At 35.7% G+C, this 25,630-nt stretch overlaps 2 protein-coding genes across 20 annotated transcripts; both read right to left on the bottom strand.

The window, feature by feature from the left end:
- Positions 1-9,904: 9,904 nt before the first annotated feature.
- LOC104731117 (putative serine/threonine-protein kinase PBL3) lies at positions 9,905-14,038 on the bottom strand. Of its 19 annotated transcripts, none has more exons than XM_087477970.1 (12): positions 12,969-14,038; positions 12,758-12,874; positions 12,481-12,620; positions 12,340-12,387; positions 12,195-12,255; positions 11,736-12,096; positions 11,499-11,587; positions 11,137-11,286; positions 10,978-11,063; positions 10,839-10,904; positions 10,528-10,758; positions 9,905-10,397 (listed from the first exon to the last, which is right to left on the bottom strand). In XM_087477970.1, the coding sequence occupies exons 9-12, from the start codon at positions 11,036-11,038 to the stop codon at positions 10,021-10,023; spliced, it is 735 nt and encodes a 244-aa protein (XP_087334096.1). In that variant the 5' UTR covers positions 11,039-11,063; positions 11,137-11,286; positions 11,499-11,587; positions 11,736-12,096; positions 12,195-12,255; positions 12,340-12,387; positions 12,481-12,620; positions 12,758-12,874; positions 12,969-14,038; the 3' UTR covers positions 9,905-10,020. The 19 variants fall into 19 exon arrangements, with proteins under 19 accessions (XP_087334096.1, XP_087334093.1, XP_087334097.1 ...); XM_087477967.1 differs by having other exon boundaries at positions 12,512-12,620; XM_087477971.1 differs by having other exon boundaries at positions 11,137-11,255; positions 12,512-12,620.
- Positions 14,039-21,584: 7,546 nt separating this feature from the next.
- On the bottom strand, positions 21,585-24,343 carry LOC147930312 (uncharacterized). The gene is made up of 4 exons (XM_087476809.1): positions 24,190-24,343; positions 23,351-24,069; positions 23,056-23,242; positions 21,585-22,291 (listed from the first exon to the last, which is right to left on the bottom strand). The coding sequence occupies exons 1-4, from the start codon at positions 24,341-24,343 to the stop codon at positions 21,585-21,587; spliced, it is 1,767 nt and encodes a 588-aa protein (XP_087332935.1).
- Positions 24,344-25,630: the final 1,287 nt, after the last annotated feature.

Here is a 25,630-nt window from a genome sequence, read left to right as displayed (position 1 = left end):
AGGAGCACCTTGTTTCACTAAAACCTGCTGCCGCTGGACACCTCTCTTATCCGCATGATCCACCAACCCCCGATTAGCCTGAGCTTTCTTCAGTTCAGGACAGACTAGCACGTCGTGAGTTAACCTGAGACAGTGCTTGCAGTATCCAACTAACTTCTCGTATTCGATAGAGATTATCACCTCATCCCCTGTATCGAATGGGACCACCAGGTTGAAAAGCAGAGGGTTGAACCCATTAACCGTTACACAAACACTTCCTGATTCCTCATCTAATTCCTTGATCCTCCCTACCTTCTTCCCAATAGCCTCCAGAGTTGCTAACTCCCACAGATGCATGGGAATGCCTCCCACCTTCACCCAGAAACTGATGGCCGAGGGATAAGTATCAGCCACAATAGGTTCCCATTTAACCAGCGAGATCATCCACCCATCAAAATGATAAGGGCCATTGAACAGAACTTCCTGAAGATCCTCTTCCTCTTCAAAGTTAAAATGAAAGTATTCTGACCCAAGTCTGCCCCTGTGACTCTTGCTTCCAACTTCCAAATCTTAGGGAGATTAGCAAGAAGAGATTCCATCCGCTGGACTGCTGGGTTCATCAACCTCCCAATTAGAGTGAGTGAGAATTGTTGAATCCGCTGAGCGAACACAGAGTTTGAGATTTTCACGACCTCAGTACGGATCAACGCTGCCTTGCCTTTGTTGAGCGCTAGCTGAGCCATAACCAGTCGCAAGTGAGAACAAAAAGAAGGACTCTGCAACACCGAGAGAAAAGCTGCAACAGACCAGACTTTTAGAAAACGCTGAGCGATATCGTGAAGAAAGATGCCTCGCAACCATAGTAATATATGAGGAAAAGGCACGACAATCAGCCCAAGAAGGATCAAAGACCAAATCTGCTTACTTTCCAAAATCCCCATAGAGCGTAAATGACCGAATATTTGATTTCCAATCAACCCCCGACGACAAAGTAATAGAGACATAATACCAAAATCCACCAATATCAGATGAGAGATAACAAAGATCACCCGAATCCCCAGGATCAAAACATGATACGAATCAATCCGTTGATCCACAAAAGGAAATTGCAGATTCCCTCGACCTAATATATACAAACAATCTTATATATATATATATATATATTTGTCAACAAAAGAATCTGCTCAAATGAGCCAATTTGGAGGAATATTGTTTACAAACAAAACATGATATGGAGATAAGCGCGCATAGCGTGCCAAAATATCCGATTTTACATTTGCATTTCGAGAAATATAAAATAAAGAGAAAGAAGAAAACTCCCCCCTATCTGTCGTGATGCCATCTAATTAAGTGGCGAAGGGCCGAAGGCCGGACAGTCGTGAGGAGAAGACACCATTTTCACCAAGTCCGAACAAAAAATCTTATAACTATTCACCAATTTAAATTTTTGAAAAACAAAACCTTTTTCTCTTATTTAAAAATTCTAATGATTATTTAAATATATGTCACTCAGCAATCTTAACATGGTATCCATGTTATTGAATTTTTTGAAAACTCTAGACAATCATTTTTCCCTATAACTTTCCACCAGAACTACACTTTTTTGATTATTTACCACTTTTTATACAGTTTTCTCATTGCATTTTTACACTTAGGATTAGTTTAAATTAAATCAGTTAGTCTAAAAAATATCTATTTATCTATTAAACGGCATAGTGATGTAGATAACAATGTGAACCATAAAAGATTTGAATTTGATTTTAGAAACACAAAAATACATCAAAACTTTCTCCGCTATGTTGAAATTTTTTTTCACGTTTAAATATTTTACGGATGAAACATATTTTTACACAAAATAAACGCAAACTTGAATAAACAAAAAAAAAACAAAATTTTACTTACAGATTTTGTTTATACAAACAAATATTAAATCTTAAATAATAATATTATTCTTAACTTTATTTGAATCGATTTATCCCGCACATGTTAGTATCTAGTGTTATATTATTACTTCTAACACCATGATCTACTTCACCTTATTACATCTTCTCATTTTCTTGATATATGACTGTATTTTGATTTTTCCTAAATTAAGAACATTTTACAAACGACTGAACAAAAAATTCTCTGACGTAATGCGGATCGGATATCAACCTAGTAGTTAGTAATGACACGAACATGTCACATCAATTTAAATCCAAAGTAATTTAACAGAAGAGAAATAATAATAATGAACTATAGTTTTGTTGACTTCCATATTGAATAATTAAACTCAGTTATAATATTATAAACAACAACAACTCTAGTGGACCAAAAATTGTATTGAGTGACAAAGTGATCTTACCACGTTATACAAAAAGATGAATTCGTGCATCAAGTACGACATGTCACATCTGTTTAAATCCAAAGTAATTTAACAGAAGAGGACTAATAATAATTAACTATAGTTTTATTGACTTCCATATTGAATAATTAAACTCAGTTATAATATTATAAACAATAATATCTCTAGTCGACCAAAAAGTGTATGAGTGTCAAAGTGATCTTACCACGTTATACACAAAAATGAATTCGTGCATCAATAAGTACGACCCACCACCATACCTTCGTACGGAACAGAGCCGTCTCTATGTTTTTGGAGGCCAAGCAACATAGAGAGGATGGAACTACAGATATCTCACATTTTGCAAGCAAGACCATGACCACTAAACTAAAAAACATTTTTGAGATTTACAATCGAAAATTGTTTATATTTTTGGCAGCCCCAAGCTAATGCTTCATGGGCATGGCCTTTGGGTTAATTTCTTCTTTTATTAATATTTTAGTTTTCTTTTAATTGATTATTTATTTATTTCCCTAGATAAATTAGGTTATATTTTATTTTTGCCCTAAGCCTCAAAAAGCATGGGTATGGCACTGCCCACGTTGTAAGAGGCGGCAGTAACAAACAACAATACATTATCAAAATAATAATAACAATAAAAAGAGATACGGCTCTGTTCCGATGTCGCATTTTACCGACACTTGCATTGCTGCTGTAGATTTCTAATGTGGGGATAAATTTCGGATTACTTACAGCTATCTGGACCAAACACTACAAGAAAACAGGTGATTTACGACTACACTATTAGTCACTAAATAGTCGCTAAATCATACATAATGACTAATTTACGACTAATATTTGTTGTCGTAAATTGGTAGTCGGTAAGGAAATTCAGTCGTAACATAGTCGGTAAATAGCGACAATATTACAACTACGGCTTGTAGTCGTAACCATAGTCGTAAGTTAGTCGTTACTAGTTACGACTATTGGATGACTATGTTACGATTAATAAAATATTGACAGAAGTAGTTTACGACTAGTTTGAAAATAGTTATGAATTTGTCGTTAAATTATACGACTCTGTGGCTACTATTTAGCGACTATTTGACGACTATGTTACGACGACTATAAGTCAGATTTAAAATCAAAATTGTTTTGTTTTGTTTTATAAATCAAATTTCTAATCAAACAGAAACCTAAAATTCATATTTTTAATAACCAAAAGTTCACCACAATAGTAATTTGTTCACCACATTAGCAATTACAAAAAGAGAACCAAAAGTGATCAATCAAAAACTATGATTGACACACCATCCCAAAGTGACAAGTTCATAATAACCAAAAGAGAATCTAAACCATAATAAGTAGCCGAATAAGTAGCCTAAGAAGTAACCTAAGAAGGAGATTGTTGTGTTGGAGTGGCGGTGGATGCATCACTTGATTCAGACTCTTGGAATTCGACATAGGCCGGACACATCGTACGGATGAACTTTTCAAAGTGCTCTATCTTCTTCTATTGTGCAGCCTGAACTTTGGAGTGTTCTGCTTCACGAGCAGCTTGTTCTTCAATTATACGATGAGCTTCCTTCACTTGCTCTTGTAATGCTACAAACGATGACGACTCTCCTCGTTGATAGCTCTTGCCATTGAGAAGATCATGAAGATGATCCTTAAGGCTTCCAAGTCCAAAAATATTACCTCGTGAATCCTTCTCAGTGGACTTAGAAAAGAAAAAATGAAACTGTTAGTTCTGAAAATGAAAGTTTTGAAGACTCTTTAAATATAGATTGTGAAAATGGTACTTTACCTGAAGAAAGATGGTCGTATAATCTTCTACTGTGAGCTCCTGAGCTCGTGAAGGATCTGACTCGATCTCAGATATCTTAGCTTGTAAGTTTTCTCATAAGTTGAGAAGATCTTCTTGGCTTTTCGATCGACATACGTACCATCTGGCCTTGTATGTGTCTCTTTGAAAACCTCACCAAGACTCACCGGTCTCCCAAGTTTCTCTTCCAGGAATGTTACAAAAAAAAAAAAAGTTAAGACATAAGATAAAGTTACAAAAGAAAGGTTAAGACATAAGTTAAAGTTACTCACCAAGCCTTGTTTGACTTGTTGATACAATGTTGGCCCAGATAAATGCGAGTGTGGACCGAGACCATTACGGTCTGACATACGAGCATTGGAATAGATTCGACTCATTTCTTGTGCTTCTTCAGTATCCCACTGCGCAACCATTGTTTTCCAGAGTTCACCCTCGATCTATTTAGGTTGCACTCGACTAGTCCTAACGTCGCTTACCATGTTCTTCATCCGGCGTTGACATATCTCATTGAAAAAATGTTGCACTGTCCCTGTAATCAATGGATCCCAAGTGTGTGTTTTCTAGGAAAAAGAAAATAGAATTAAGTTAGTGATAAGCAACAATTAAAACCTATCTATAAATGATATATGACAGAAAACTATACCTCAAACTCAAGGAAGTATCTTTCTCTTCTATCCGGAGGCACACATGACCAATTGTAGAATGGACCATCAAATTTGTTTGTAAGAACCTTTGTAATCTTCCGCACAAGTTGTGATCTGGCATCCCGAGTAAACCTCATAACATAAGAATCAAGTCAGACTCGTGAATGACAAAACAATAAACAATAGTTCATGAATAAACACATATACTCTTGTAGTTACTACTAAATGATGAGAGACTTGGGAATGACAAACACAATAAACAATAGTTCATGAAAAAACACATATACTCTTCTAGTTACTACTAAATGATGAGAGACTTGGGAATGACAAACACAATAAACAATAGTTCATGTACTCACAATAAACAATAGTTCATGACAAAACACATATACTCTTCTAGTTACTACTAAATGATGAGAGACTTGGGAATGACAAACACAATAAACAATAGTTCATGTACTCACAATAAACAATAGTTCATGTACTCACAATAAACAATAGTTCATGACAAAACACATATACTCTTATAGTTACTACTAAATGATGAGAGACTTGGGAATGACAAACACAATAAACAATAGTTCATGTACTCGACAAAACACATGTACTCGACAAAACAATAAACAATAGTGATGTTGTGTGTCATCTAAAATCAACGAAGTCATCGACTCTAATCTAGAAAACAAACTCTAATCTAGAAGAAAACATATGAAAACATGTTCTGAGCTGGAGATTTATACGTGTTTACATACCAAGTCATGTTAGGCTTTGGTTCCGGAGAGAGGACGGTGGTAAAAGTATGACGGTCCGGCACCATAAGTATGGCGTTAAGAGCCCTCAACGTGTCCTCCCGGAGTTCCGGCAACACTGGATCTGACTCATCAAAGTTGTTACCGTGAGAAAAAGGATGACTTTGAGCTGGAGAGTTCTGAGCTGCAGATCTCGCAGAATCATGCAATGGATTCGATCGAACCGGAGGATTGTTCTGAGCTGGAGATCTTTCAGAATCATGCAAAGGATTCGATCTCACCGGAGGATTATTCTGAACTTCTGGTAATGACCGAGTTGGTTGGTCATCAACGCTTCGATTCACGGAGTTCTGAAATAGAGTCTATGGTGGTGGATAGTTTCTGACCTGCGGTGCGGCTGACGTTGAAAGTTGGGGGGAAACGCGGACTGGTACTTGTGGCGTCTGAGGCGTAGGATTTTGAGCCGCCGGCGTGAAGTTTTATTGAGGCGGTAGAGGGTTGACTCTTCTCACCTTCGACGGAGGGTTAGAGCCACCGACTCTGAGAGTAGCGTTGGCGACAACATTCCTCTTTCGTCCAGGCTTCTTAAGAGGAGGCATCGTGAGAATTGGTAGGAGGAAGATGAAGGATGGTGAGAAATAAGATTGAGAGATTAGGGTTTCGGCGATTGAGAGAGGATCGGCAGAAGAAAGATGAAGGATGGTGAGAAATGAGAGATTAAGGTTGAAAAATTAGGGTTATCTCGTTTGTTAGGGTTATGGACTGGACCACGTAAATGGATTCCCGGGTTTAATTAACCCAAAATGTTTTAAACTTAGTCGCTTATTAGTCGCGGATCAGTTGGTGCAAAATATTTTAAACAATTGGGCTTGTTTTGGAGTCCAAAATCTGGTCCAAGACGTAATAACAATTTTTTTGAATTTAGTCACTTGTTTGTCGCCAGTCAGTAGCCAACATTAATTTTATAAAAAACATATAATTTAATTTACTTTACATATTATTTAAAGCATACTACTTATATATACACTACATAATATATTGATCACTTTAAATTTACAAACATTATATACATATATACTTACTATAATAAAAATTACATTTTCTATTTTTAAATTAAAATTACATTTTATGACTTAGCATAAATGAAGATACTAATTTTAAAAGATCAGACCTACTGATTCATATACATTTTCTTGAGCTTCACCTTTCATAGGTATTTTTTCACTTTGCAACCAATTCACAACTGTACTAATGGAAAACAAAAGCTCAAATCTAAAACAATTAACAATTAATAATTAATAATAAGTATAGATATGGTAAAGCAAGCATAAAAAATTGATATTACTTACATATATTTGGTTTGTGCCTTTGAAAATAAGATTAATATGAGAATGCCACAACATGATGCATGTATTTATAGTTTATATATATGTAAAGAATGCCAAAACATTAGTCACTACTTAGTAGCCAAATTACCGACTATTAGAAAGAGTTGCTACGTAGTCGCCAAATTAGCTGCTTTGATCCAACAAAATTAAGTTCTTCCCATTTAGTCGTATAATGGTCGTCAATCAGTGACTACAATACCGACTATTGTATTTGGTCGGCAAATAACGTCTGAGTTACGACTAATGTTACGCAGTTGTAAAATAGTCGTAAGATAGTTGGCAAATAGTCGCTTAATTTCCCGACTACGCATTTAGTCGCCAAACGTAGTCGTAAATACCCTGTTTTCTTGTAGTGAAACCAATTCAACATAGCTAGGAATGGAGACTTTCTACATATTTACTACTATTGGTGGAATGGGCTCCAAATGTCATATGGAGTAATTTTTATTTTTAATCAAAAAGTTATAATCTTAGACCCGTAAATTCTTTTATACTAGGGACCCAAATATTTTATATGTATCACATTTGACTCTACGTTATAAATTATATGTTCTTTTTAGCCTCAAACAAAATTTAATAGCTTTGGCAGATCTAAATGAGGATTATTTAACGTTCAAATACATAAAAATATGGTGTACGTCAGATATTTTTGGTACACTTAGTTGTAGTGCTGGTACACTTTGCCGTCGACGTAGATGGTACACTTAGTTGTAGTGTTGGTACACTTATCGGTGGACGTATATGTGTATCAAAAACGAAGTGTACCAAAAATATCTGATGTACACCTTCAACAGTCAATATGACCCAAAAGATATTTATGGTAGACTAATGGCCTGTTGCGACATATTTATTCGACAGCCTTCTCTCGTTTCAAATATTTTTGGTATACTTGTTTGTTTTTTTGAAATAGTTTTTGGACTGTGATGGTAGGTTTCTTGTCTGTGGTAGATTTAGTAAGCATTTTTGACAGCTGTAAAGTCTTACCAGAATAACACGAATTTGTTTGAGCTGTCAAAGACAGTCTAGCGTTGCGATAGACTTATTGGAGGTAGATCTAAACACGTTTGCTGTTCTTCCGATCTATGGTGTTCATGTAATAACGTTTGTAGCAGATTCATCAATCATACTCTGTTTGTCGGCCGGAGCAAACGTCTTTTTCCTACTCTGTTTCGTTAATCTTTCCTCTGGGTTCATCCATGGAAGAGCTAGATATCTGTTCGAAAATCTATATAACTCACTTTTTATAGGTTTTTAATTTAGAAATCAGATGTTGAGATGAAAATCTATAATAGTTGAGTAAAAAACCCACAAGTGAAACCAAAAAAATAGACATAAGTCGTGAAAAAATAAAGTGAGGCAGGGAAAATTAGGGTTTGCAGTCGTATGTTAGAGGTAGAAGACAAGAATATTCTGGTAATTTCGGGTTCATTAAACCTAAAATCAAACGTGTACGTACATATAAACGTATACGTATATATGAACGCATACGTACATAATGTTCTTGAGATTAGAGTACGTACATAACGTTCTTTTGCTTAGTGTAGGTCCATAAATCCGTTTTAATGAACAATATTATTGTAATTTTGTAGTCATCTTCAACATATCTTCTTCTATAACCCTAGCTAATATTGTCGTTGTTGTTCACCGGAAATGGAACAAGTAAGAGATGTTACTAGAAAAAGTAAGAGATGTTACTAGAACAACCTATGTAATTCGTAATTGTTTATTTATCATATTTTCGAGAGGTAATGAACAATAACCATACAAAATTACATTTTAACTATAGAGGGTAATATTTAGATAACATAAATATATAATACTTAGTTCAACTAGGTACAACTAAATATATATTTAGATTTGCATTTATATTTAAAATATGAAAATGATAATTAAGGTTTATAAGAATTTCTAAAACATATTGAACTATTAAAGAACCATGTTTAATCAACAATACAAGAATTTATCTAATATATACTATCGTTTTCACATAAAACACTCTTTATAGTATAGGAAGACTTAGTAAGTGATCACCTCAAATGAAGCAAAAGAGGTGAAACCCAAGTTTTTATGAACATTGTGTTATGAAAACCTTGTATATGCTAATTAATACTGATAAATCTTGTGCCCAACTGCTAATTAATAATTTATATTATAGTCCAACTGGAAATACGAAAAAAACGCAAAAGTTCAACTATGGATATGAGAGTACAACTGGATAACTATGTATAATTATGTGTATACCAAATAATTTTTTACTAATATCATGTTGTCTTTGGTTCATTTTTCCATAGAGTTATGATTTTAAATGAATATTCTGCCGCCAAAATCTATTTTTTATTCGTTTTCACATGATCCATATTGAAATTTATTTTAATAATTCTAGTACAGTTGCACCAAGTAGTTCAAGTTATAATGAAATTTTCTACCTAAGTGATCTAGTTATACATAAGATCTCACATTCACTCTAAAATTATATTAATTACAACCAAACAAATCTCTCTCTGTTGTAACTCTTTTATCTTCTGCAAAGGCTCCATCTTCTACTCCTTATAGTTTCTAAGTAGATATTACAGGATACCTTAAGCAATCATGAGGGACCTAAACTTGCAAAACTGGCTACACTCAAGTGATAGCGACAGAGAATTAGTGATGATGAAACTATTATGGAAAGAGAATAAAAGTGGAATTAGTGATGATGAAACTATTAGGAGAAGTGGGGTATTGACGGCGAATTGATAGCTCTGTTAAATTTGGATTTACGAGAGATATGATTAATGTTAATTAGTGGTGGTTAATTTGATCGGGGCGTTTTGGTTTGGATTAGACTTCTCTTTTCGTCTCTCCATGCAAATAGTTACTAGTACATATACAATCCACATATGTGTAGACTATGTACATGTTCTTATATACGTACATTACACATAACAATCATCATGATGACTGTGTATAATTAATAGCCACTAACTGAATGAGGTATGGTTAAAATCTTAATTATAGATCATTGCCAAGCTTTTTTTATTCTTCTATATTATCAATGACGTAACCAAAAAAAGGTTTTTATATTCCATTTCCACAAAAGAAACGATCCAAAAGCCAAAGAGATTTTGAGTCCTTAATTAGGGTGTCTGAGAAACCGTTTGGAAGAAGAGTTAGTAGCAAAACCTCTGCTTCTACTCTTTCGATGTCTTGGAATTGTAACTTTCTCAAGAAGAGACAAGATCTCAGGCATCGATGGTCTACCTTTAACCTCTCCAATACATTGTAAAGCCAAGAAAGACATCATAAACGCTGCTTTCTGAGGGTATTGACCCACAAGCTTCGTGTCCATTATCCTAAACACTTTTCGCTTGTCTCGCAAGTAAGGTGTCGCCCATTCCACTAAATATTCTTCTTGTCGAGCTTTAGTTTTGTCTATTGCTCTACGTCCAAATAGAATCTCTAGCAAGACGACACCAAAGCTGTAGACGTCACATTTCGTAGTTAGATGACCTGACAGAGACCAAAAGCAGAGACCAATCAATGTGTTTTTAGAAATTTCATGTTTTGTTAGTTGAAATTGGAACAAATGAACCATCAAACAAAGAGAAAACTGTTGCTAGATATTCTGGAGCTGCGTAACCTTCTGTACCGATGACTTGGGTTGTCACATGTGAACGGTTGTCTTTTGGACCTTCTTTTGCCAATCCAAAGTCTGAGAGTTTTGGGTTGAATCCTGAATTAAGAAGGATATTTGCTGCTTTGAAGTCTCTGTAAATGACTTGATCCTTAGCTTCGTGCAAAAAACAAAGCCCTCTAGCAGCACCAATCGCCACTTCCATACGCAGTGACCAAGAAAGCACATTAGAACCCCCTAGAATAAATAAGATTCATCAGGTCATGAACAATGCCAAGTAACATAAACATAAATGTTGGATCTTAATTCTTACTTACTTTCAAACAAATGATTTTCAAGACTACCATTAGGCATATACTCGTAAACCAAAAGACGTTGTTCGTCTTCCAAGGAGTACCCAATCAATTTCACCAGATTCGGATGATGCAATCTTACAAGAGAAGTTGAGAAACCAACCTTTTTGTTTATTTTCCATTGCAGCAGTCGCCGGTTTGGCCCTGTCGACGACGATGACCATTGAACGTAGCTCACAATTAGCAAAGCTGCAAATCAAATGCAAATTAATAAAACCTCACTTATAATTTGAAAATTCCTCACGAAGGGTGTGGATCTTACTGGCCGCAAATTTCCTTCTTAACATCTGGATGGCACTCGCTTTGTAGTGCATTCAATGTGTGAAACAAGAAACCACTGTGTGTCACAATAGCTATCTCTTTTTCTTTCCTTGTCCATAGCTTACAAATCCAAAACAAGCCATATGCAGTTCTGTCCCATCAGCATTTTCGATAAGTCAACAGGACTAATGGAGATTACTTAAATTCTACATGGAACAATAGTATATTGAAAGAATCTTCTTTCATCAGAGATTGATTCTATTTGATGCCAACTTCTACTTATCAAACTAACAGTGTCGAGGAAGCAAAGAGGATGCTTCTCTAAGTTTTCACGTTCTGGACATAAGGGAAAAGAGAAAATACCAGTTCAGGAACTATTTTCCTCTAGCAGCAAGTTCTTCAATTGTTTCTCTAACATCAGCCTTCCATAACTTGTCTTCATCGCTTTCTATCTGAAGGCAAATTCAAATGTGAGGAGTCATTTGGAAGCACAAATAAGTTGTTTGGCGTAGCTGTACGCTGCACATTGCTAGTAGTCAATTGGGCAACCAGAAGATTACAAGTAATAATCAATGCCAGGCACAGTTAAGCATCACTTACGTTTATAAGTCTGATGGAGTTATGGATTTAAAGAAATATTTACGGATGACCAAGTCGAATATATGCATTACTATGAAATGAATTTTTCTTCAAAAATGCCTTTTTCCAATTCTCCCATATTAATACGTTGACACAGACCAAAGAAACATCAACTACATCCATGATCTTTCCGAGAAAACCTTACAGTCGCTCCCACTCTGAAACACTTTTTACTTCACACATGTAATATAGCATTTCTGGCGTGGAACTCAGTGACTATTATTTCTTGCGCAGTCATCTGAATCACAATTGATATCCATGAATCAAAAATTAGAAAACTCTTGATCACCAGCCTACCAATCATTGCAAGTTTTATCCTTATCTGTGGAAGCATATAGTTTAATAAATGAGTTTCATCATACACCACATCTTGACAACATATATTTGTTTAATCATATTGAGCATATCTCTTCAACTAACCTTTTTTCTGGAAAAATATCTCTTCAATTAACCATGTCTCTCTATCTCTCTCTGTCTCTACCTTTGCATTAACGAAAATTAAAGCAGGTTAGTAAGAAACTGAAGGGATCGTCATAGAAAGTAAGAGTCATATTTGTTATCTTACCTCATCACTCATCAGAGAAGCGTTTGAATATCTAAGAGGCCACCCTTCCTAATTTCGTCTCCCATCAAATATGGAAGGTTAATTAATGCCATATGTTTGAAGATAATAAAACCCATGGAGCAATTCTTCTAAGGTTTTTACCAAGAATATGTGGATAGGAAAAATGTCGAACCTCAAAGACTTGTTGTTAGGCTTAAATTTGGTAAAGATAATGCTCACTTGTGTGCAGATCAGAAATCACTCCAAAAGAATGTCATGGCTTGAAAGTTAAACCCCACGACCTGCAAATAAATGAATTACATGGAGCTCATGTAGCTTAGCAAAAGCTGGGGATAAAGAAAGATCAAACCAGACATGAGGAATATACTTAAATTAATGATACTGAATTATGAGACGGTCATATATACACATATCTGACCTTCTCAATGTTCTCCATCATATATAACACCCATCACCTCGAGCCTTAACCTTGGCAAGTTTGCTAATCTCTTTAGGATGATCCACAAAGTACTACATGTGCTCCTTAAGTTTAGACCTGAAGGTACAACAAAATTCGCTAAAATCATAATCACAAAGACTTAAAGAAGGAAGGTTTTGTTTCCACATTCTGATAGTAGAGCTTAAAGTACCCAAACTCTCTGTTCAAGCTGTTGGCTTGAGCAGTGGTAGCCTTACCACCACCATATTTCTTGCTAAAATCCTCCTTTACTCTCTCAAGGAAGGCCATTGGAACCTACCTCCCAACAGATGCAACAGCAAGAATACAATAAAGATGACCTTTTGGCATGTCGATGGACAAATATGATACACAATTCGCGGCAGTTACAGAGGCTGACGTCTCACCCAAACCACCTGTAACCTGGATCCGCGACAGCCAACAAAATCCAAAGGATTGAGCCATTAACCACCATGACAAAACAGTACTCCCCACCACTCGCCCTTTGGCTTCCGCTGTAGCTACGGCGACCAGTTGAACGGATGAGCCGAGAAGCCCCAAAGATAACCCACCGGCGTCCTCAAACCAGGGGCCTTTACTCCGGATCTTCTGCACCATTAAACCGGAGCCACCACTACACCAAAGAGAGAGAGCCATACCACAACTGTCGGCATAAGAGGTCACTTGCTCACTTTTGGATCTTCTCTGCAAATCCTCAGCCTTCAATTAAGCGCAGAATGCAAAAGAAAAAAGAGGAAGAACGAGATCTACTTTTTTGTGAACAGGAGGAGAGAGAAGAGAGAGAAAGAGGGAACGATTGTCCCTCAAAAACTTTAAAACATGCTATGGTAGAAACTGTAGATAATCGGAGCTTTCACCCGTCGATCTGTCCGAAAATGTGACCGCTTTTTTGCTTCTCCGGTAGGCCTTCATGCTTCAATGCGCTTTTGGCTTTTTTTATGGATTTCAAAGCAGAGAATAAAATAAAAACTAGATCTGAAACTTTGTTCTTGAGAGACAAAGTGAATCAAATTAGAAGGAATCAATATGATGATTTTTGTCCACCCAAATTTAAGATAATCCAAAGAAAAAGTAATCGATCATTCAAGTATTTTGTGTTTCTTTCTCTCCAAAATCAAAGACAAATTAAAAGTAAGAGCATAAGATCTCGAGAACAAGAGCATCAAATCTCAAGTTTTTTTTTCTGACCAAATTTAATTATAAATGGCATAAATCGTAATAAAACACACAACTCAGGTATAGAAGTAATTTGCAAACTTTTATGTGTTATTCTAGTAAGTCGAAAATCTCAACGTGTTAGTCTAGTAATAAACCTACTTTTATGTAATATTCTAGGTAATTTCCCTAAATATAATCATTCAAACTTTTGAGTATAATTTTACTAAGTGATATATAATATATATATATGTATATATTGTTGAAGATAATATTTCTTTGTTATATCTATTTGTGCGATATTTTAGTTTAGTTTTTTTAATCAATATAAATCATTGAATATATATATATATATATATATAATTATTTGAAGGTTAAAAGATAAATATATATATCAAGTAGTTACATCACCGCCTCTGCGAATGATTCCACCGGAGTTCGATTCTACTAAGTTGCATTACCCGCGTAGTAAGGATTGACTATGAATCGGGACTTGTCGATTCAATGATGACAAAAAAAAACCTATATAAACGTCATACTTATTTTACTAATCTATATATAACATATATTGTCTAATGTCGCCATAATTTTTTCTTGGCAAATCAATAATAAATCGCATGATAACAAAAAATAACTTAAGAATCTCACTGGAAGAGTCGTCAATCTTCTGACATTTTATTCCTAAAAGAGTTAATTCCACATTCAAAATAATATTGATTTCTTAAAATTAATATAAATATTGATTTCTTAAAATTAATATAATTATTGATTTCTTAAAATCAATATAAGTAAAATATTCTAAAAAGGCTATAAAAACATATCAATTAGTATAAAGTTAATAAAAATAAAGAACATATAACTTATTAAACATAGAAATTATTAACATAATCATATAAAAACAAAATATTATTTTTTATGTTAGTATTATTACCATAATAATTTAAATAACAAGCTTTCAATAGTTATTAAAATGGATTATAAAAAGAAGTATATTACCCCTGAAATATCTCTAACTCATTAAAAAAAAACTTAATTCCCAATAAATATAAATTTATATATATTCATAAATAAATATAAAAACGACAAATTAGGGGATATCATGATGTGTGATTATTTATATATATATATATATATATATATATATATATCTAAGTATGTAAACTAATTTTAGTGTGATTATTTATTAGAAAATGGAAATATTGATAACCGAATATTCGTTCTAATTTGTATATTCATTTATGTGCTATTAAAAATGAATGAGACAATAACCCTTATCATTATAAATAAACTTAGTACTCAAAAAAAATTCATAATATATTTAAAATGAGTGATTATTAGATTATACAAAATTGTTATAGTTACTCGACAAACCATAAATATAAATTTGATTTTTAAAACACACAAAAATATATATTGCCATAAATTGTAACATTTTATAAATATTTTCTTTACCACGTTCACATATTTCACAGGTGAAATGTATTCTTACACAAATACGTTGATTTTGGAATTTTATTAATTTTTCATTAATGGCTTTTTTGGTAATAATCTGTCATTTATAAAAAATATTAACAAATCGATTAACTCAAAAGATTTAAATAGAATCAAAAATATTAAAGCAATAAATTAGATTATCTTCAAAAAATTTAGTTTAGAATCCGATTATTACTAACAAATAATAAAATTGAATAGTTAAACTACCGAGTAATTTAGTATATGTTGTTATGGTTACATAAGAAACATGAAAAATTGTTATGATTACAAAATAAAACATAAGAAGATATGAATTTGATTTTTAAACCACACAAAAGATATGTTGCAATAAATAGTAACATTTTATCAATATTTTCTCTACCATAAAACCTCTTACACATTCAAAGATTTCACGGGTGAAATATATTTTTTACACGGAAAAACGCAGCTTTGAATAAATAAATAAAAAACTTAAGTTACATATTATGTTCGACACAAATAGATATTGGTTTTAGGATAATAATTTTCTTTAAATCGATTTATCCTGCATATAGTATGGGTTGTTACCTAGTCCCACATTAAATACTATACAAATTTTCATGAACATTTTTAGTGCTATGTCGCTACAACGAAGTTATCCAAATGCATCACCTGCGATAATAGAATTTCCAACCAAGTCAAGAATGCTTAGATGGTGAAACGGTTGAACCCGAAAATGAATATCTGTTCACTAATCTAATTTACATATTTTTCTAAAAGCTCATATGTTATATTCAGATATTAATTTTGTGATGCAATCTGAGCTTCGTCTTCTTAAAAAAACATAGTGTAATTTAAATATGCTGTTTCTGCCAATGTTTTGGGTTAAAAGCATTTGATAAAATTGATGAAATCTCAAGCTTGTTTTATATTTTAAACTTTTATAATGTTATAGAATTGTAGCTTTAGTTAATAATATGTCTTATGAGATGTGCTGCACAAATCATATATCACTTTTTGTAACAGTTTATATATTATTTTTCTATATTTTGTGACCATTGATTTTGTTTTCTTATATGAATTATTTTTTCAAGAGTTTTTCATAATCTTCCCAAAAAAAGTATGACCCTTGCAATGTCTTCATTTTTTAACAAAATTTTTAAGTTGAGTTGAGTAATTAATCTTTTATTTTTCTTTTAAGTGAAATTTAATAATAAATCTTTGTAGTATATGTTTCTTAGAAACTAATGTCTCACTTCAATTTTATTTTTATGTTTAAACTTTTATAAATACAATTACATAAATTATATTTTTACTCCACCATGCATTAAAATCTTATTTCCATTCTAAAACTCATTAACTCATTCTAAATTTTGGAATATGATCATTTTTTGGTTAAATTTGAATAATAACATTATTAGTAAAACAAATTCATAGTATTGTTTTTACTATTTAAAATTTTTCATTTATGTTACTTAATTCATTTTTATATAGTTATTATTTTATTATTTACTAAAAAATATATTATTGTGTTTACAATTTTAAAATTTTATTAATTTTACTTAATTTATTATTTATATATTTTTTACTATTATTAATTATGAGTAATAAATATGCAATGAATGAATATTTAAAATAATAATTTCTAATGTAAAAAAGTATATATAGCATTGCTTAGGTGGATGCTGATGTGAAAGAAAGAAAAAAGAAAAAAGTTAATTTTATATGTATAAATATTTGATATAAACATATTAATAATGATAACTGCATGCAACATATACATTATAATAAAAAGTTTCGACAAACAATTTTTACATGATGCAAATCTTTCAGTAACATTCAGATTTATGACAAACGATTTTTCATATACAACATGTTTCAAGATGAAAAAGCTCTCCTTGCAATATACATGGAGACCATGATGGACGGTTTTGAAAGCAATATATACTCAAACTTCGTATAAGTTTTGCACCATAATATGTAAGAAATTGCAATATTTGGGACTCGAACTACAGATGCAAAAATATTAGTAAATTTGATCAACTATTTGATTAAGGGTACTTTTAAGTAAATTAAATTAAATTAATGTTTTTTAACAACAACCACAACAATATTTTAATTCCGTGAATTACAACAATATATTATTCGATCAAAATAACCGTTTCCCATCACCCACCAACGACGACTTTTATTTTCCAAACGAAATGAGAAATTATTTATGCTAGTAAATAATTGACTATCGGCTCCAATTGAGCTTTTGAACGATCTTTCATCGCTATTGACTATTGTGGTCATAGTTTATTCTCTAGTATAATATATAGACATATACGAACAATATACATACAAATTAACTCGTGCAAGTGGAACCCTACGCATGATGTTACCACGAATAGAATTCGGATGTAGTTTGCAGATATTCGGATGTAGTGATGTCATATTTAGGGTACAAAGAGTTATTTATTCATGGACAAATGTATACCGTTAAGAGAATAAGCAGTACAAAAAAATATTTGATTAGTGAAAACTATTTGCGGTGCTGATTTTATATTATTTTAGTAATAATTAGTATAATTATATGTTTTAATTTGTTTTATTTAGTCAAACACTGAAGAAATACATCTGATTTTTAAAAATTTGTTGTTATGAAAACTATAGTTTATTTATCAATTTGTATTGAAAGTTTTTTCTTAATGTTATATAAAGTAAAAATTTAATCATACATATATATTTATTACTAAATTAATTAACGAGTGCAAAAATAAAATAAAAAGTACAAGACAATAAAAAATCTATTATTGAATTTTTTGATTTTACAAATTCACTCATAAAGTTAAGCTGTATTTGGAAAAGGCCTATGATCAAATCAGGTGGGACTTCTTAGAAAATACATTGTATGCTGCTAGTTTTGAGGAATGTTGGGTAACTTGGATTCTTCGGTGTGTTAAAGATCCTAGGATGACAATCATGTGGAATGGGGAATAGACAACAGCTTTTAAACCATCTCGTGGACTGAGGCAAGAGGACCCATTGTCCCCATATCTCTTTGTCTTGTGTCTTGAACGCTTGTGTCATATGATAGCCAGGTCTATGATTGATGGTGACTGGAAACATATATCTTTGGCACAGGGTGGTCCAAAATTATCACCCATTTGCTTAACCGATGATTTAATTCTTTTTTCAGAAGCCTCAATATTGAGTTATTCGCCAGGTATTGGAGAGGTTCTTTATAGCCTTAGGTCAGAAGGTCAGTCTCGATAAATCCAAGATTTTATTCTCAGGGAATGTCTCGCGGGAGTTAGGAAAACAGATAAGTGATGAGAGTGGTATCAAATCAACGAAGAATTTGGGGAAGTATCTAGGGATGCCTGTACTTAAAAAAAGGATTAATAAGGAAACGTTTGGAGAAGTGTTACAACGAGTTTCATCGCGACTCGCAGGTTGGAAAGGCAGAATATTAAGTCAAGCAGGGAGACTAACCTTGACGAAATCAGTGCTCTCTAGATAAAATATGCAGAATTTTTGTGGGGCAGCTCATCTGATCAGCAAAAGCAACACTTAATTGTGTGGGATAGGGTTTGCTTGACTTGTGCAGAAGGTGGTCTCGGGATTAGGAAGGCTTAGGACATGAACAAAGCTTTATTGACCAAATAGGTTTGCGCCTGCTTAAGGATCAGACCAGTTTGTGGGCAAAAGTTTTGTGCAGTAAGTATAAAGTTAAGGGGGTCATGATCAGAGTTGGATGAGTGCAAAGAGACCGGGCTCATCCACGTCAAGAAGTGTGAAAGTAGGGCAGCGAGAAGTGGTTAAGCAAGGTTTGAGATGGGCAGTTGGAGATGGTACGAACATCCGGTTCTGGGAAGACAAATGGGTATCTAACATACCATTGGCAACAAGTACATTAACGGGTTTACCATTAGGATACAATGAGATGCTGGTTAAAGAATTGTGGCGGGATGGTTCATGATGGATCAGCGGAGGGTGTTTGGTCAACGTTGTTTGCCATGGGATTGTGGTGGATTTGAAAATGGCGGTGTGGGTCTGTTTTTGGGGAAGTTAGTCGCTGTCGAGATAAAGTGAAATTTGTGAGAGGTTTAGTGTGTTGGGATTTAAGCGGAAGAGATTGAAAAGAAGAGAGTTGTCGGCAAAGAGAATGAGATAAAAGTTATATTTCATTAGTATTTCTTACAAAGGTTTACAAAAGTCTATTTATACTAAGAGAAACTAGGGCTACACCCTTTACAGCCGATCGCATAAGAGATAAGGAAAGAGAATTGGTTCTTCCCAAGAGTGAAAGCGACCCCTCCTTGTTTCCTTAAACGAAGCACAACCCGTGACTCCACTCTCTCTTCTTCTCTAATGGCTACGAGGAGGATCTCGAACCTTCTCATGGGCTTTAATGCAACCAGGCCTCCTCACTACTCCATATATTCATAGATGACTCGGCCTTATAGCATAATTGTACGGACGCCCTTAGCATAGTTGTACGGACGACCAATACTTGTTCGGACTAGCATGACCACTTGTCAATACTCCCCCTCAAGCTTAGCCAGGTGAAGCGGCTAGGCTTGGAACCCATGAGAGATCACCTCATTAAAAACCTTAACATAGAAAACCACATGGGACAAAACTATGCTAAGGAAAAGAGTGTGATCTCCATAGGTTAGAGGAGTTTCTCACGGATGTGTTGGATCTACTAGTCCAAGCTTGCTGGAAATGTATTCGCAAATCTGAGGACTAGTAGCTTTGGTGAAAATGTCTGCCAGTTGGTCTTTGCTTGGAGTGTAACACGGCAAGACTACACCTTCTTCAATCTTTTCTCGCACTTTATGGCAATCTACCTCAATATGCTTAGTCCTTTCATGGAAGACCGAGTTGGTTGCTATTTGAATCACTGCCATATTGTCACAATGCAAAGTGATTGGTTGATCAGACTCCACTCCAAGATCCTTGAGGAGGCCTTTGAGCCATGTGAGCTCGTTGGTTAGCTTCTTCATAGCCCTATATTCCGACTTGGCACTTGATTGAGATACAACCTTCTGTTTCTTTGACTTCCAGGTTACTAGGTTGCCTCCAACAGATGTGCAATACCCTGTTGTAGACCTCCTATCAATCGTATCACCCGTGTAGTCCGCGTCACAGTAACCAACAAGTTCAGTGTTATCATTCTTTCCCATCCAAATGCCTCGCCCCGGACTGCCTTGAGATAACATAGGATCCGCTTGAGTGTTTGCCAGTTAAAGTTCGTTGGAGCCTTCATGTGTTGGCTAACTTGGTTCACCGCATAGCATATGTCCGGCCTCGTGATCATGAGATAGATAAGTTTGCCCACCAACCTACGGTAGCGTCCCACATCTTCATATGGCTCGTGCGACTTGTTAACTGGAGCACCGGGTATTGGCTTCTCCCCCTTTCGCTTGACCTGGTAACCTTCCTCAAGTGGCGTCGACACTGGTTTGGCTCCCATCTTACCTGTCTCATGTAAAAGGTCAAGTGTATACTTCCTTTGAGAAAGAAACAATCCCTCTGGAGAGCGAGAGATTTCTATCCCAAGGAAGTATTTAAGTTCACCCAAATCTTTAATATCAAAGGTAGAGTTAAGAAGAGCCTTAGTGGTACAAATACCCTCCTTATCATCACCGGTGATAATAATGTCATCGACATAGACGAGAACGACGACTCGGCCACCGTTGGTGCGGAGAGTGAACAGCGTATGATCAGCCTCAGAGCGCTTGAAACCATTCGTGCGTAGGGTAGAGCTGATCTTGTGGTACCACGCCCTTGGAGATTGCTTGAGACCGTAGATCGCCTTGTGGAGCCGGAGAACTTTACCCAGAGCAACAATGTGCTCTAAACCCGGTGGAGAATGCATGTAAACTTCCTCGGTCAGCTTCCCCTGAAGAAAGGCGTTCTTGACGTCCATTTGACAGAGCTCCCAAGTGAGGTTAGTGGCCAAGGACAAGACGACCTGGACTGTATGGAGTTTGTCCACCAGAGCAAAAGTGTCCGTATAGTCAAGTCCATAGGTTAGAGTGAAGCCGCGTGCGACCAAGCGGGCTTTGTAGCGCTCGATCTCTCCAGTGCTAAGATATTTAATAGTGAATACCCACTTGGAGCTGACAGCCTTTTTACCTTTAGGGAGATCAGCCTCGTCCCAAGTTTGATTCCGGATCATAGCCGCCGTTTAATCGTCCACTGCATCAAGCCAGTCCTTATATTGCCTAGCTTCGTCGTAGGTTTGAGGAACAAAGTGCTCATCAAGCTTACCGAGGAAGGCAGCGTGATCCGAGGAGATAAGGTCAAGCGAACACACGGCCTGAATAGGGTGGGCGACAGCCTGATTGTTGTAGTAGACTCGTTGATTCTTTAACCTTTCACTACGCCGAGGTTGTTTTAAACGTTCACTGCACCAAAGTGGTGGTGGAGATGGTGTGGGCTGGCCTGTCTCAGTTGTACTATCTTCAGGTGATAGATCAGGTGGTGTAGTCAAGGCTCCTCCGGATTGTGTCTCTCTTGGCTCTTGAATAGTGTCCTCCAAACGAGAAAGAGAAGCATCATGAGTTCCCGGAGGTTCCGGTAATATTGTAGGCCCATCGGAGGGTGGTTTTGGTAGAGACGCCTCGGGATATGGTGGTTTGGTGAAGCCCAAATGGTCAAGGAGGAAACTCAAGTTGGCTGCCCGGTCAGTATTGGATTGAGATAAGTCTTTTAGGCCTTCCCAGTCCTTCTTATCATAATACCCTTGTTGTTCAAGAAACTTCACATCTCTAGAGACTAGTGTGCGGCCAGTGATCGGATCGTAACACTTGTACCCCTTCTGACTTGTTGAGTAGCCAATGAACATACTTCTAGTGCTTTTGGCCTCAAGTTTATTCCTTTGTTCTCCGGGCACTAAAACAAAACAAACACACCCGAACACGCGTAAGTGATCAAGAGAAGGTTTAACTTTGTTTAGTACCTCATAGGGTGATATGTCATTTAAAACTTTTGTCGGTGTCCGATTGATCAAGTAGCACGCCGTCATGATTGCATCCCCCCAAAACCGCTTAGTGACATTCGTATGAAACATCATTGACCGAGCCACCTCCATCAAATGTCGATTCTTCCTCTCGGCCACTCCATTTTGTTGAGGCGTGTATGGACAACTAGTCTGTTGGAGGATTCCATGCTTAGTTAGGTGCTCTTTGAGTTTGTGGCTTGTATATTCACCTCCATTATCTGATCTTAGTACCTTTATTTTTGCATTAAATTGATTAGTAACATAATTCTGAAAATTGACAAAGGCATCATAGACTCTATCTTTAGATGGTAACAAGTATATTTAGATTTCTCATCAATAAAGGTCACAAAATACTTGTTATTATCCCTAGATAGGCATGGAGATGTCCACACATCAGAATGTACTAAACCAAAACAATGTTCATAAATAGTACTTAATTTAGGGAAAATAGTCTTGCAATGTTTACCAAGGATACAAGACTCACAAGTGGAGTTATCAAATGAAACATTAGGCAACATTAATTCAAACGCACGAGAGTGAGGATGGCCTAATCTAGCATGCCACACATCACTTAAACTACTACTAAGATTTGAAGCAAAAGAAAAGGAATTAGAAGGACTTGAAGCTTTCTCTAGGACATAGAGATCTCCTCTACCATCTCCTTCTCCAAGGACTTTTCCACTCTCAATATCCTGAAAATGTACACTATTAGGTCCAAAAATCGCATAACAATTCAAATCTTTAGTAGCTTTCTTTACCGATAAGAGATTCGAAGTAAATGAAGGCATAAAGAAGGCTTTAGAGCTTTTATCAAACAATTTTAGTTCTCCTATTCCTTTAACCTGTACTCGATCTCCATTAGCTATAATAACATTACCTAGTGCCGGTTTTATGTTGTGTATAAGACTAGGGTTACTAATCATATGGTGAGAAGCACCCGAGTCAACAACAAGCGAAGTACTAGGTTTTGAAGCAAAGAAAGTGGTACCGGAGTCCTTTAGTGTGGCAATGGACTTGATGAGGGCCTCTAGGTCCGATTTCCTCACCAGGTCTCCAAGGGAAGCTGCCATGGCCATGGCTGCTGCGTCTCCTTGATTCGCTGCTCCGGTGCCTTGACCGCTTGGTCCTCCTTGCGATAGGTTAGCCTTGAACTTTGCCGGCTTGAGATGTGAGTGAAGGATCCAACATTTATCTTTCAGATGGCCCCTCTTCTTACAATGGTCGCATACCATCATTTTCCGGTCCTCATGCTTGTACACTCCCTTGTTAGCTGTAGCCAAGTCCTCCTTACCGCTAAACAGGCCTAGCGATCCTTGCTCCTTTTGAACTTGAGAACACACATCTTCAAGGGTCGGAAGCTTGTCACCACAGAGGATGTGCTTGATAAGGTCGCTGAACGCCGGATTCAGAGTGAGAAGGAGACCGAAGACCTTGTCTTGTTCCTTTCTCTCGTTGAGGATGGCCGGATCTATGGTTCTTGGCCGAAGCATCTCTAGTTCGGCCCAAAGAGACCTAAACTTGCCGAAGTGCTTTGTGAACTCCAAGTCTTCTTGGTGAAGACAGTTGATAGCCTTTTTGACTTCAAACACCCTGGTCAAGTTAGACACGTTCCCATATACGTTCGCAAGTGTCTCCCATAGTTCCTTGGCCGTCTCACAGTAAGAGTATGCTTCAAGGATTGGTGCATCAAGCGAATTCTGAAGAATGGCAAGCACGGTATGATCTTCTTGGAACCATTTGATTTCCTTCTCGAGTTCAGCCTCCTTGTCTTCTTCCTTTTCTTCTTTACCGTCGTTCTTGGTGGCTTTCTTGGGGAGCTGGTTCGTTTCAACGTGAATCCATAGTCCCTGGCCACTCAACGCGGTCTTTGTGGTTCTTTTCCACAACAAATTGTTGGCCCCCTTTAAGACCACCGGAGTAACAATAGGTTTGGTAGTGTCCATGAGCCAGATTTGCGAGAGATAGAGAGAAAAAGGACTAAGTATGTCGAGTAGCGAGTATAAAACAAGAGTATACCGAGAATAGAGAAAAAGAATGAGAAGAGAATAGAGTATAAAGAAGAATAAGAGTAGGTTTAGAGAATCAAAGATCGAAAAATTGCTCTGATACCATGTTGGGATTTAAGCAGAAGAGATTGAAAAGAAGAGAGTTGTCGGCAAAGAGAATGAGATAAAAGTTATATTCCATTAGTATTTCTTACAAAAGTTTACAAAAGTCTATTTATACTAATAGAAACTAGGGCTACACCCTTTACAGCCGATCGGATAAGAGATAAGGAAAGAGAATTGGTTCTTCCCAAGAGTGAAAGCAACCCCTCCTTGTTTCCTTAAACGAAGCACAACCCATGACTCCACTCTCTCTTCTTCTCTAACGGCTACAAGGAGGATCTCGAACCTTCTCATGGGCTTTAATGCAACCAGGCCTCCTCACTACTCCATATATTCGTAGATGACTCGGCCTTATAGCATAATTGTAGGGACGCCCTTAGCATAGTTGTACGGACGACCAATACTTGTTCGGACTAGCATGATCACTTGTCAATATAGTGCAGGAAGTTCGTAAAGCGCATATGATGGCTCGTGATGAGGTGGGAAACCTGCACGAGTTGAACGAATGATAGCTTGGATACCTCCTGCGCAAGTATGGATAAAACTGAACACGGACGGTGTGTTGCATGGTAATCCGGGGTTGGCTACAGCAGGGGGTGTGATACGAGACTTTACAAGGTGTTAGCGTGGGGGTTTTGTACTAAATATTGGGATATGCTCGGCTTCGTTAGCAGAATTATGGGGCAACTACTACGGATTAGGCCATCTTTATAGGCATAACACCAAGGGTGTTCTTAGCCCAAAAAAATTAGAAAAATAATGAATAGTGGCATAAGAACACCAAGATCAGTTCTTAATGTAGAACTGTTCTTGGCTCAGTTCTAAGCTGATGTGGCAAGCTGTGAATGGATATTATTTTTTGTAAACAATTTTTCATAAATTAAAAGAGGATTTGATTGAGAATATATAGAATAAATTTGGACATTAAACTATATATTAATTAAATAAAATGTTTGTGTGCTTTAATTAAGTAAAATGTTTTTTTTTTTCTTTTTTTAATGTTTTTTTGTTTCATAAATTTTTGGTATTGTATTCTGAATTTTAGTAAAAGTTTTATAAGTTTGCAATTTAAATGTTATTTTATAAGTTTTTATAATTGTAATATGTTTAACATTATTATAT

This window comes from Camelina sativa, chromosome 12 (assembly GCF_030686135.1).
Source record: "Camelina sativa cultivar CO46 ecotype springtype chromosome 12, ASM3068613v1".
Classification (NCBI taxonomy): domain Eukaryota; kingdom Viridiplantae; phylum Streptophyta; class Magnoliopsida; order Brassicales; family Brassicaceae; genus Camelina; species Camelina sativa.
Note: the sequence above shows the minus strand (reverse complement) of the source record. Positions and strands in the feature narration are given on the sequence as shown.